At 57.9% G+C, this 12,250-nt stretch overlaps 6 protein-coding genes across 6 annotated transcripts; 2 read left to right on the top strand and 4 right to left on the bottom strand.

Moving 5' to 3' along the window:
- Window positions 1-53: 53 nt before the first annotated feature.
- On the bottom strand, window positions 54-927 carry M421DRAFT_284338 (uncharacterized protein). The gene has a single exon (XM_033588946.1). It carries the CDS (start codon window positions 732-734, stop codon window positions 156-158), a length of 579 nt encoding a protein of 192 aa, XP_033452339.1. The 5' UTR covers window positions 735-927; the 3' UTR covers window positions 54-155.
- On the bottom strand, window positions 567-1,306 carry M421DRAFT_416818 (uncharacterized protein). The gene is made up of 2 exons (XM_033591215.1): window positions 1,284-1,306; window positions 567-1,212 (listed from the first exon to the last, which is right to left on the bottom strand). The coding sequence occupies exon 2, from the start codon at window positions 1,102-1,104 to the stop codon at window positions 760-762; it is 345 nt and encodes a 114-aa protein (XP_033452338.1). The 5' UTR covers window positions 1,105-1,212; window positions 1,284-1,306; the 3' UTR covers window positions 567-759.
- Window positions 1,307-1,826: 520 nt separating this feature from the next.
- Window positions 1,827-2,936, bottom strand: M421DRAFT_416817 (uncharacterized protein). The gene has a single exon (XM_033591214.1). It carries the CDS (start codon window positions 2,917-2,919, stop codon window positions 1,918-1,920), a length of 1,002 nt encoding a protein of 333 aa, XP_033452337.1. The 5' UTR covers window positions 2,920-2,936; the 3' UTR covers window positions 1,827-1,917.
- A 1,401-nt stretch (window positions 2,937-4,337) lies between these two features.
- Window positions 4,338-5,772, top strand: M421DRAFT_416815 (peptidyl-prolyl cis-trans isomerase H). The gene is made up of 4 exons (XM_033591213.1): window positions 4,338-4,612; window positions 4,754-4,899; window positions 4,966-5,118; window positions 5,168-5,772. Exons 1-4 carry the CDS (start codon window positions 4,555-4,557, stop codon window positions 5,357-5,359), a joined length of 549 nt encoding a protein of 182 aa, XP_033452336.1. The 5' UTR covers window positions 4,338-4,554; the 3' UTR covers window positions 5,360-5,772.
- A 4-nt stretch (window positions 5,773-5,776) lies between these two features.
- Window positions 5,777-8,178, top strand: M421DRAFT_416814 (RNA polymerase I-specific transcription initiation factor RRN3). The gene has a single exon (XM_033591212.1). The coding sequence runs from the start codon at window positions 5,953-5,955 to the stop codon at window positions 8,002-8,004; it is 2,052 nt and encodes a 683-aa protein (XP_033452335.1). The 5' UTR covers window positions 5,777-5,952; the 3' UTR covers window positions 8,005-8,178.
- A 213-nt stretch (window positions 8,179-8,391) lies between these two features.
- Window positions 8,392-12,128, bottom strand: M421DRAFT_55034 (uncharacterized protein; the record flags this gene model as incomplete). Its single annotated transcript, XM_033595274.1, has 2 exons — window positions 8,392-11,314; window positions 11,362-12,128. 2 exons carry the CDS (start codon window positions 12,126-12,128, stop codon window positions 8,392-8,394), a joined length of 3,690 nt encoding a protein of 1,229 aa, XP_033452334.1.
- Window positions 12,129-12,250: the final 122 nt, after the last annotated feature.

Below are 12,250 nucleotides of genomic sequence, written 5' to 3'. Positions count from 1 at the left end.
GGTAAGTTCATGGTGTGCCAGTCATCGTTCCCGCTCTGGTCCTTGCCAACGACAAGCCTTGGAACGTTCAGGATTTCTGCTTGCTTCATAAGCCCGAGTCCTCTCGAAGCCAATTGTATGTACAACTCTTCAGCAGTTGTCCCCTCGTAGTCAGGCTAGATGGCCATTCTACGAAAATCTTCTCCGCACCGTGACCCGTAGAAGGCGTAGATCTTATTTCGTGGGTCTGTAGACAGGAACTGACGCTGTCTGATCAGCACTCGCCACCATTCCACGTCTTTCTGAGCCTTCCAATCAATCTCGCCATATCTCAGTTCTATGAGGTACGAGACCCCATGGCCCGGGCAGAACTCGAGTAACGTGCGTTCAAATTGCATGAGGTGCGAGAATGCCCCAACCAAGGCGTGCCACCGCACCGATGAGTTGCTGACGACGATCCACACATCTGTAGATACAAAGCACTCTTGCACGATCCAAGCTCGCTCAAACCACGGCCATTCGAGTATCTTGCATATTGCTTCGAGTTGGCGGTCGCCCAATTTGACTTTGAGTTCGAACGAGGGAATGCCCATTTCAACCTTGTCTTTAGTAAATTTTCCAAAACCTAATTCCGCTAGCTTTCGTCTGAACAGTTTGTTCAACGACTCGATATATGCAATAGCCTCCATACTACCGCCCGCCTCTGGACCTAACCAGCAAAGAGTGCGCTTTGCTCGCAGATAGATGTCTCTCATTCTCGGCACCTGAGGGGACTTCTCTCTATCGTTTTGCTGATTGATGCAGACCGCATCTATCCAGAAGGCCCGCTTTTGGTTGGCTTCGAGTCAAGAAGGAAAGCACGGAAGCCGGCACCGTGAGAGACTCTTCCAGCGGGACACCGCTCTCAAGGGTGTCGTCAGATTGTGTGATATAAAGTGTGCCGACATCGATGTGTCGACTCCAACAGTACGAAAGCGCTGTGTAAGAAGGAGATTCGGAGATAGGTACGGGCTTCAGCTGGCCTGTAATGCGTCCTGCTGGTGATGCAGGCGAAAGGTGAAAGAGACGGATGTAAATATCGGATGAATCGCTAGTTCCTTCGAGGTCGGTGTACTTGTAGGTCATCCTCAAAAGTGTTCTATGATTGCATTGAGGGATCGAGAGCGTGAAGGTGCCATGTCGCGAGCGGTATGCGCAAGCTCAGCTCAGGCTGCTCAGCTCGGCTCAGCTCAGCTAGCCAATAGCGTTTCATCAGCGTTATTGTTTTCAACCAGCCCGGATGTAGCCCCTCAGCCGGATCATACCTGGTCGCAACGTGTGGCGTATGTTGTGCAAGCCAAGCGGATTCCGTGGCGTCGGAGCTGCCCAGCTCGTACAGGGCGAAGCAGACATTCGTTTCAGAGAGGTGTGCTCGACAAGTGCTAGCCTTGATACGCAAAAGCACGCGCAATCGTGGGAGTGTTGACGAGCGTTGGTGATGGGTTTACGGCGATGATGTCGATGGGAAAGCTCTTCGCTTGTCTCAGGCCGTTCCCGCACTGTCTGACATTACATTGACAAAGCAGGCAGGTGTGCCCACTCAGGTTCCCACAGGGGGACTTGATAATATAGCAATGATGGCTAAATGTTTCCATATACAATCGCAAAATAAGCGGCGGTCCTATCTACAATCCCTTCGCCTTGCCCGTGTCTCCATACTGTATGGATCACCTGCGACTAGTTGCAAACGCACAAGTATGCTGCAAGACCGTTGCCTGAGAGTGATGCAACCTACAAGATTGGCAACATTGTGTCCAACGCCAAAGAAGCTGAGAAATGCGCAAGCCGTCGAGCCGGTGCACTGAACGCTGACCGCGACCAAATGCTTGCTAAGAGATGATCGTGAGAGGCGTGATAAGTCGTGTGAAAAAGTATGAATTCGTATCTGGTATATGGCCACTACCTGGTTCCAGCCTCAAGCTGGGCGGGTGTAGGCTGTGCAGTCTCTACTCGCGGCTCAGCACGGCCGCGTCCAAACCAGCTCCTCGAAGATGTTGGAGTTTGCTGTGTCCTGTTGGGTCGCAGTCTTGACATCCACCCCGAGTTTTCAGTGGTCTGCGGTTGTGCGGCATCTCCAGTCGCAGAGCGAGTTTGTCGACTGGGGCGACTGAGGCGGCCAAAACGATCAGCACGTTGGGTCTCTTGGGAAGTTGGGTTGCCAATGATGAGTACGCGGGAGCGGAAAAGACCGTTGCGAGAGCTAGTCCAGATTGCCTGGGGCGATGATGGAGATCGCATTCCCACTCCTGGGCGACGGCCTAAGCCTGCCTGATCAGCCGCCTCGCCCTCTGGTCGAGGCTTGGGGACGTAGTAGTCAGCCTTGCAAAGAGGACAGCAAGCCCGACGGCTTGTCAGCCATGGATCGACACAACTAGCGTGGAAAGCGTGGCCGCAAGTGAGTCCTCGCACATCTTCGTCGTCCTCAAGGGTATCCAGGCAAATAGCGCAGGTGTCACCCGGCTCAGCCAACATCTCAGGTGCGGTTGCGATACGGATCGGGTCGTCCTCGTCGTCAGACTCATCGTCATCTCCGCGGCGAGCGGTTGCTGGTTCAACGTCTTTCCCTGTCGTGTCCACGGTATCGGTCCTCGACATTGGCGACTTCTCATCCTCGGGCTTCTTCGATGCTGTGGTCTCCTTTGCCTCAGCTGGTGACATGCTCGCTCTCGGCGAAGTGGTTGACTTGCGTACGGCGTCACGAGCGAGTGAGAGTGCGGTATCAGGCCTGGGGCTTGCGGCGCCTTCGGTGGCGGGAATGACGCCCTCGACGTCCTTCAAGCTGGCTGCTCTGCTCTGGGGTGCGGTTGCGATGCCACCGTTTACTGGCAGGCCCTTCATCTCTTGACTTGATTTCCACTGCTTGTACTTCGTCAAGGGAAACTGCTCGTTGACTTCGTCCATGGTCATCAGCTTCTTCTCCCTCCTCCTTCTGTGCGGTCGCGGCATGGTTGTCATATCGATCGGCTCTCCGTTTTCACCAGCAGCAGCAGCGGCGGCGCGGCGGCGATTGTACCTGAAGCAATACTTCACACCGACAATGATCCTGCAAGGGTGTCAGTCTGACTGGCATTCACATGTGACGCTGGCCTGTATTTACCATAGATTTGTGAAGACAACACCAAAGCCCAACGCAACAAAGAACAGCAACGGCGAGCTGGTAGGTCCACCGCCGCCACCACTTCCGCTGCTGGTAGAGCTGGTCTGGGGGCTGTAACTGCTGGCGGCAGGCGCCGCAGAACTGGTAGCCGACATTGCTTAGTGCTGTGGATCTACGCGGCCATGCGTTTATGTAGATCTATCGTTTTGACAGAGGAAGGGCAAGTCCTGCGAAAGAGCCGTTGGGCTTAGATGCGCGCGGGATGCCGGATGCGGACGACACGCTTGGTCGACACGAAACCAACAATGGCAGCGTGAGAGACTGGAACAGAACAATGCGTTTGGAGGACTGGAGTGATGCAGTCACAGCGACAATAGCGACCTTTAGGTGGAGCCCTAGCTTCGTCCGAACTGGTGGAGCGGGAGATGTGGTGGTGACGGCAACGACTGCGGGAGCTGCGCAGTGGCAACGGGCTGACTAAAAAGGTGTGGCTGCGTCTGCGACTGCGACTGGCCGTGACATGTGAGTTGGCACAATAGCTCTGCTGGCCATGCGCTCCGGGCGGTTTGCAGGCGCTGTTGGGTGGTCACGCTGAGGCGCCGGGGAGGTGAATGTCGAACCTGGGAGGTGAATAACGTCAAGCCTGAGAGGAGCGGCAGGGCCGCAGGATAAAGGACGCAGCCGCAGCACGCTCGCTAACGTTGGAAGCGGCCAAGCACGATGACCGGACCTAACGAAGGCTTGCCCGGATGAGCGACTCTTGACAATTGCCGCTTCACGGACGCAGCGCCGTCGGCCTGTAATTTGAAATGCACGCGTTGCTGAGACAGAGAGTTGTCACTCTGGGTTGTCACCATGCTGTCAAGAACTTGGATCTGTTGACGTTGCGCTGCATGGACCAACATCAGGTCTCGATGCTGGTCGTGGTACACACTGTCAAAACAAGACCTCAGTCGCGGTCAGCGCATACGGAACCGTCGGTCGCAGGCGCACCGTTACAGGACTTCGTACACGGTATACGGGCTCGTAACGCTCCTCAACCTTCGGGCTTTCTCTCGCTCTCGAAGCGGCAGGCAGGCTTGCGCAGTCGTCAGCACCGGTGGTACCCCCTGCTCGAGTGGAGAACCTTGGAACCTTACCCATGCGCCTAGCCACTGACAGATTAGCGGGCAGTCTTTATCGGCGTCACTCGCAGGCAGGTCAAGCGTGCCTTACTGCAGCACGAATTTTTGCACCTCTAGAGATCTTCGGCGTGCACTTGCTCCGGCTTGCAACTTTTCCGGGGTGCATCTGACTGGCTTCACGTTGTTCTGTTCGACGACGGTGAGAACCCCGCTGCTATTCAACACCGGAAAACCAAGGTCATCAATCTAGACCTGATTCCTAATCGACCTGATTCCTCATCAGTCTTGCTGCAGTTATTGTGCACCGCCCCAGCCATGGCCGAAACTGCCGAGGATAGGAACCCAATCGTGTTCTTCGATGTCACGTTAGGAGGTGCGTGCCGCTTTCTCCAGGTGGTGGTGTGGGCACACCCCGCCCTCGTCTACCACGCGTCCCTCTTGGGCTAGTCTTGGATCTCTTGTCACCGTAGGCGGCATCGTTGTCCTGCCGATGGGCCACTGACATAAGCTGCAGGGGAGAAGCTGGGAAGGATTCAGATGGAACTGTACAAGAATGTTGTGCCAAAGACCGCTGAAAACTTCCGTCAATTCTGCACTGGTGAGACCAAGAACAACCGCGGCCAGCCGCAGGGCTACAAAGGATGCAAGTTCCACCGTGTGGTAAGTAAAGCACACCATGTCTTGTTCTTTGTGTCTGAGCTGTTCTTCATACTAACTCCCACTTAGATCAAGAACTTCATGATCCAGGGCGGTGACTTCATCAACGGCAACGGCACCGGCTCAAGAACAATCTACGGCACCGAGAAGTTTGCTGATGAGAACTTTACATTGAAGCATGACAAGCCCGGGCTATTGTCCATGGCCAACAGCGGACCCAACGTGAGTTCTCTCAGTACCGGCAGAAGGAGAGCAGCCCTGACATGTACAGACAAATGGCTGCCAGTTCTTCATCATCACTGCGAAGCACGGAACACCCCATCTGAATGGTAAACACGTCGTCTTCGGCAATGTCATCGAAGGCATGGACGTTGTCACCAAGATTGAGAACACCAGGACCGTTGCAAACCCAGAGGGCAAGCCAGTGCAGGACATTGTGATCTCGCAGTGCGGTGAGATGTGAGGCTTCTGGTGTTATGGTCGACCTCCAAGAGCCCATGAAGCCCTGCGCTTCTCTTACCTGAATCAAGGAGATTGCAGATGAGGTGCTCCTATCTGTAGGGAAGGCTGCTGTCTCGTCACAGGTTTACAAATGCCCGGTTGAAGTAATATTAGGCAAAGTCTAAGCCCACGGATGTTCATGACAGGCAGCGTACTCCCCTTCTGGGGACGAAAAAAGTATCACCGAGTTGGGAGCAGAAGCCTAGGTTGAAAAGGTAGCATGGAGATATGTTCGTGGTCTGGTATCCTGACACGCGGCGAGCGAAATGATTGCAATCATGTGTGCACATCCAAACCTACTTCACGTCTTGGAATCGCTATCATGTCTGTCTGAAGGAATGCTCAAATGTGACCTATCAGAAGACCTAGTTCGACCCACCGAAAAGTTGAATGCGCCCAGGCGCTAGTCCCCGCTAATTGCCAGTGTCGCGTGTGAAGGGTTCAGCGAACCACTACACTTTTACGAATGCGCTGCCAAACCTTAGAACGGCTGTAATATCTCTCTCTCTCATTACTTTTCCGATGTAACGACTTCGAAAACGACTCTCACCCAAAATGGTCTCCCTCGCTGCTCCCCGCATACCTGCGAACAACTTCATGGCGCCCACCGTCAGCAGCAGCCTGAAACGCAAGCAACGCGACGTCTCTTCCGATGCAGAGAATGACATCACAGTCCAAGCAAAGCGCCGCCGCGTCACCTTTGACCCCAACATCGATGTACAGGTAGTCATGGAGGTGGAGAAGAGTATGGAGCTGGTGGCGGAGGAAGTACGGCGGGCAATCGAAAAGCATGCATATGGCGAGAAGGGCGAATATGACCAGCTGCGCAGTCTGTTCTCAGAGTCTCCAACTGCACCTGGGACAGCGCATTCTGCGCTTTTGCAGAAGTACATCGTGGCGCTCAAGGATGTTGTGCCGCTGCTGGACTACAACTGCAAGGGTCTTGTGCATTCAATCATCGATTGCAGCTGGATAGCACGCAATGAGCACTTTGTGCAGGCTTACCGTAATCTACTGCGGTCGCTGCTCTCAGTACACCCTGCATACACGTCGACGGTCCTGCAAATGCTTGTTCAGATGTTCAGAGAGACGCCCTCGACTACCGCCAGAGCGCAGGACGATCCTGCTATTCAGCCAGCGCACCTCACACAGCGGATACACGAATGCCTCAGATCGTTTCTGCGGCAAAGCCCCATGGCAAGCACCTACCTCGGTCCAATCATCGCCAACACGTTTCCCCACTCCAGCGACACGGCGAAAATACACACACGGTACATCAGGAACATCCTGCAGATCTCAGAGTACTGTACAGAGCTGAAGGGAGAGATACTGTCACTTGTGACCGACAAGATCGCCAAGATCGATGTCCAGATCCAAGTAGACATGGACGACCTGGAGGACGACGAGGAGGAGCTAGTAGGGCGGGCGATCAACGACGCAGAGGGGGAGGACATGAGTGACAACGAGTCCGTCTCGAGTGAAGAGAGCCTCGATCCAGAAGACGTACGAAAGCGCCAGATCCAAGAGAATGTCAACAAACTCGACACAGTAATGGACCTCCTCTTCACACACTACGACGCCGTCTTCGCAAAAGGCGACCTATTCGATAGCGACGAGCTCTTCGAATCCCTCCTCGTCCAATTCTCAAACATCATCCTCCCCACCTACCGCTCGCGCCACGTCCAATTCCTGCTCTTCCACTTCAGCCAGACCTCGGCGGACCTAACCGAGCGCTTCGCAGGGTGCTGCTCGCACCTCGCCTTCGACCAGCTCCGGCCGCACATGCTGCGCGTCGCAGCCGCTGCCTACCTCGCGTCCTTCATCGCGCGCGGCGCCCACGTCTCCGGCGCCGTCGTCCGCGACGTATTCGACCTGCTGTGCCACCACCTGGAGCGCCTGCGGGTGCAGCAGGAACCGGGCTGCAAAGGCCCTGACCTGCGGCGCTACGGCACTTACTACGCCATCTGCCAGGCGCTGCTGTACACGTTCTGCTTCCGGTGGCGCGACCTGATCGTGTTGCCCGACGGCCGCACGCCCACGGACCAAGACATCATCTACCACGACGGCGACTTCGCGTGGCACGGCTCCGTCCACGCCATCCTGCACAAGAACATCTTCTCCAAGCTCAACCCGCTGAAGATCTGCGCCCCGAGCATTGTCGCCCAGTTCGCCCGCATGGCGCTGCATCTGCGCTTCCTGTACGTGTACCCGCTGCTCGAGACCAACAAGCGTGTGCGCCTCGCCCGCACCATGGCCGGCGCGTATCTAGCCGGCATCGGCGGCCGCGAGACGGCGCTCACGCAGAAGAGGGGCGACGATATGTTTCTCCTTGACGCGTATTTTCCGTTCGATCCTTACGTGCTGCCGCGCAGCAGGCGCTGGATCGAGCACGATTACGTCCAGTGGACGCCCGTGCCGGGCATGCCTGTGGACCGAGACGAGGAGGAGGATGATTCTGAAGCCGACGACGATGATGAGGACGACGACGACGACGATGATGAGGAGAGTGGCGCCTCGGAAGCAGAAGGCGAGGCTGGGGCGGAGCATGGGGGCCCGGGACATGTGCCCGAGGACCTCGATGACCAGAGCACGGAGGCAAGTGTCTGACTGGATGTGTCTGCGGTTTCTCACACGGCGTTCGCGGAGCGCGAGTTCTTTTGCATAGCTCGGCGTTGGATGGGTCAGCGCTGGTCTCACGGATTGTGTGCGCATGATGGAGATGGATCAAGCATGTACTCAAGCAGAAGTAGTGCCACGATGAAGAATTGATGTATATCGATGCATGGTCTTGCACATATCGTGTCGTATCGTATCGTATCGTCATGGCATATCTAGCATATCCTTACATACCGCCCGCAGCGCCCACGCGATCGCACAGCACAGCAAGCACAGCATTGCCGTCCAGCAGCACAAGCAGCCCGCCCGGCCCCCGCTCCTCACAGACCCACCAACCCCCAAACCAAACGCCTTGTCCCTTTTCCGCGCATATCACACTCACTCCCGCCCCTGACTCGGCAACCGCACGGTACTCTGATCAACCGCGTCTTCGACCTCGCTCAGCGTCATGGCGCGCATGAGATCGCGGCTCGCGCGGGTGCCGTCGCGCAGCTCCGTGGCAGCGCGGAACAGCAAGTCCTGCAGGACGCGCGGGTCCGTGTCGGGTTGGAGCAGGACGTCGAGATCCGGGCCGCGCGGGGCGGGGAAGTCGACGAGGGGGCGGCCGTTGGGGCCAGCGCTGACGCGGCTGTGCGCGTGAAAGGCGTGGGGGGACGAGGACGAGTCTGATTCGGCTGTCGTGTAGGGGTAGTCTGTGTCTGTGTCGCTTGCGAGCGCCGAGTGCGCGCTGGGGCTGTCGTCGAGGGATGTGTTTCCTAGGCGGCGCGCGGACCGGAGGGGGCCGTAGGATTGGTACCTTCGCTGCCCCATGAGCGTGAGCCGCTCAAATGTGTCCCACAGCTCGTCGACGTCTTCCTCGCTGAGGGACGTGTCGGTGGTGACGCTCATGGGCGGCGATTGGTCGTCGCTGCCCAGCCCGTACGCATGGGTGTGGCTCCAGCCGTCCCAGATCTGCTGGGAGCGTTGCGCGCGGTGCGTGAGCGGCGGGACCGACGTCGCGGGGGCTTTGGGGTGCATTTGGCTCACGGAGGAGACGCCGCGGGCGTGCATGGGGTGGTGCGGATCGGCGTTTATGGGTTGACCTTGCGCGTCGTACTGCTGGGGCGTGAGGAGGCCTGGGACGGCGTGGTTGGGCTCGGATTGTGATTTGGAGTGGATCGAGGCGCGGTTGTTGTTGCTCGTCAGCGTCAGTTGGCTTTCGAGGTTGAAGGGGTTTTCGCTGGGCGTGTAGGTCGAGCCGGTGTATGTCGACTCTGAGCCAGATGTGGAAGGGCGGTAGTCCGAGTCGGGCTCGGCCATGTCCAGGTCTATCATTGACGAGCGGAGAGGTGAGTTTGGGTCTGGGCTCACGCGCGGGAAGTCGTCAATTCGCCGCCCACCCGATTGGAACCCAGGGCCAAGTGTTCGCGTTGAATAGTCCAGCATAGTCCCGCTCTGTCCTCTCGGTGGGCTTGGGCTACGCATAGGGAACGAGAAGTCCATGGTGCTCCTGTTCTCATCGATAGGGGCGGCTGCTGCAGGGAACGAGTACTCCTTGGTGTCACGACGGCGAGACGTCCTGTTCCTCGGTGCATCATACTGCGCCTCTGCCATGGCAGCATCGAACGTCCACTCGACCGTCTTCCGGTTCGGCTTTGGTGCCTCTGACGGGAACGACCATTCCATCGTCTTTCGGTTCGGTGGATCTGCCGAAGGGAAAGACCACTCCATCGTCTTTCGATTGTCCGGCATCTCAGGCTCATCTGCTGGAGCGTCCATTGACGGAAACGTCCACTCCTGAGTCTTGCGGTTGTCCGCCGCAGACGGGAACTTCCAGTCCCGAGTTGCACGTTTCGTCAGCTGGTCCTCTGCGTCACGCTCTTGCTGTTCGAGTAGCTCCCTCTCTCGCGCGAGCTCAAGGGCGTCTTCCTCCTCCATCTCTCGTAGCAAACTCTTCATGCGGTTCGCCTTGATGGTCGGTACTTCGCCGAGATCGATGCTCGGCATTTCGTCGGTGGAAGGCATGGAGAAGTCCAAATCGATGACCGTCTCCCTATTCGGCGCGCCGGGGTTGAAGTCGCGCAGCACGAGATCGGACGGCGGTCGTCCTTTGATAGGATCGTCTTCGTCAATCATGCTGTATCTGTAGGGCGTTGTCTCTGTGTCGAAGAGCTTGTTCAGGCGTCTCTGTCCTCTAGTGATCGACTCTTCCTTGAACCGCGCCTGCAGCTGTTCGAAGCGGCCCATGTCGGCCACTGGAGGTAGGCCCATGCCTGCGAACGCCTGTCCCGCTGGGCCGCCGGCAAAGGGATCCGAGAACTGCGGTGCATGCTCTTGCTCAAACTCATCCGACGTGCTAAACGTCCAGTCGTCATCCTCATCTTCATCGGTCTCGGGTGCAAGCGGATCAGGCGCTTGAGCGCCAAAGGGGTTGAACAACGACTGCCGCGCACCGCCTTGCTGTTCCCAGACGTAGTAGTCTTCAACCAGCTTCACCAGCATGACCGTGGGATACATCTTGGTGGAATCCTTGAGGTAGACGTGTTCGAGGATCTGGTCTGGCGTGGGTCGATCCTGGGGGTCAGGCTGGAGCAAGAAAGAAACAAAGTGTTTCAACTCATCCGAGTACCTGTCGCCCTCGAGCACGGGTACATCAGCGTTTGGCAGGTCGAAAGGCGCGATTCGATGGTGCGGGGGAAACCCACAAGCCATTTCGTACACGGTGCAGCCGTACGCCCAAATGTCGACCTCGGAGCCATACAGAATCTCTCTAGGCTTCGCCAAGCTGTGTGGATCTGCGTCCTTGATCCATTCGCGCTGCAGCTCAGGCGCCATCCAAAACGGCGTGCCAACAATGGTTGTGCGTTTCGACTTCTGCGGCTCAAGCGTCCCAGAGACGCCGAAATCACACAGCTGCACGCGGCCGTCTTCTAGAATGAGGACGTTGTTGGACTTCATGTCTCGGTGCAGGACGCCAGCTTCGTGGATGAACTTCAGGCCCAGCGCTAGCTCGCGGGCAATGGGGATGATGAACTTCTCTGGTAGGCCGGGTCCAGGGTCCTTGAGCGAGGCCATGGGCTTCATGAGTGTAGCCACGCTGCCGCCGCTGGCATACTCGCTGATGATCCACAGCTCGTTGTGGACCGCCTTTGCCTCCTCGATGATGTTGACGTAGGGCCGTGCTCTGCTGTCGCGGAGCTGCTGCAGGATATCGATCTCCTTGAGTGTCTCGGACAGGTTCTTCGTAGTCATCTCCTGGTAGTCGACCGTGTCAATGTCGATGATCTTGATAGCGACCAGCCCGCCAGTCTTGCGGCTCTTGCTGCGACCGTGTCAGCCGTGTCCACTTGGAACACCCAACGCACGTACCCTTTGAAGACGCGCCCGTAGGCTCCCTTGCCAATCAGCTCGTGGAAGTCGTACTGCGGCGGCTCGTCTCCGCTGCGCTTCGCCCGTTCTGCGACCAGCGCCTCCATCTCCTTCGCCTGCTGGATGGCGCGAGCCTTGGTGCCCGTCACCATTGCCGGCGGCAGGAGCGAGTTGCGTATGGTCTCCATGACTGCCAGCTGTCTGTTCACGCGGTCCAAGTCGGGCGGTTCGCCGTCGTGGTCGCAGTCAAACGGCGTCTCGGCGATGCGCTCGAGCGGGCTCCCCACCACGGTGTCTGCGCTGCTGAAGCTGGACGCAGAGGGCAGCGGCGGCACGTGGACGGCAATGCGCGGCCGGGCCGGCGGGGAGTGGTCGTTGGTCGGGTCAGAGACCGAATATGCGTGCTTGGCCGCCGGGCGCGCAGCGGAGGCGCGCTTGCGGGGGCTCGGGCTAGACCTGGCCGAGGCCAGCGGCGATGGCGATGCAGCAAAGGGCTCGGTCGGCGTGGGCGGACACAGAGGACTGCGCGGGTCTGCGATGGGGCTCGAGATGGAGTCCTTGTCGATTGCAGACGAGTTGGAGCGGCTGAGGCTCCGGCCCTTTCTTTTCATCGAGTCAGCGAGTTTCGTGAAGGATAGCGAGCGGCAGCTCCTTGCGCGCGGAGTCAAAGTGCTCCCGCGCGGCGGAGTCCGCTCGCCCACGGGGACGAGGTCCTCGACATCGCTTTTGGAGCGCTTCAGGGACCGGATGGCATCCTCGCCCAGCATCTTTGCGCCAGGGGACGTCGTCGGCTGGTCGCGTGCGTGGGCCGAGCTGCATGGTGGAAACGAGATGGCCACTCACGGTGGTTGTGGTTGTTGTGGTTATTGCTGTTGTTGTTGTTGTTGTT

Source organism: Didymella exigua, assembly GCF_010094145.1.
Source record: "Didymella exigua CBS 183.55 unplaced genomic scaffold M421scaffold_4, whole genome shotgun sequence".
NCBI lineage: Eukaryota > Fungi > Ascomycota > Dothideomycetes > Pleosporales > Didymellaceae > Didymella > Didymella exigua.
This window is presented reverse-complemented; position numbering and strand designations above follow the sequence as displayed.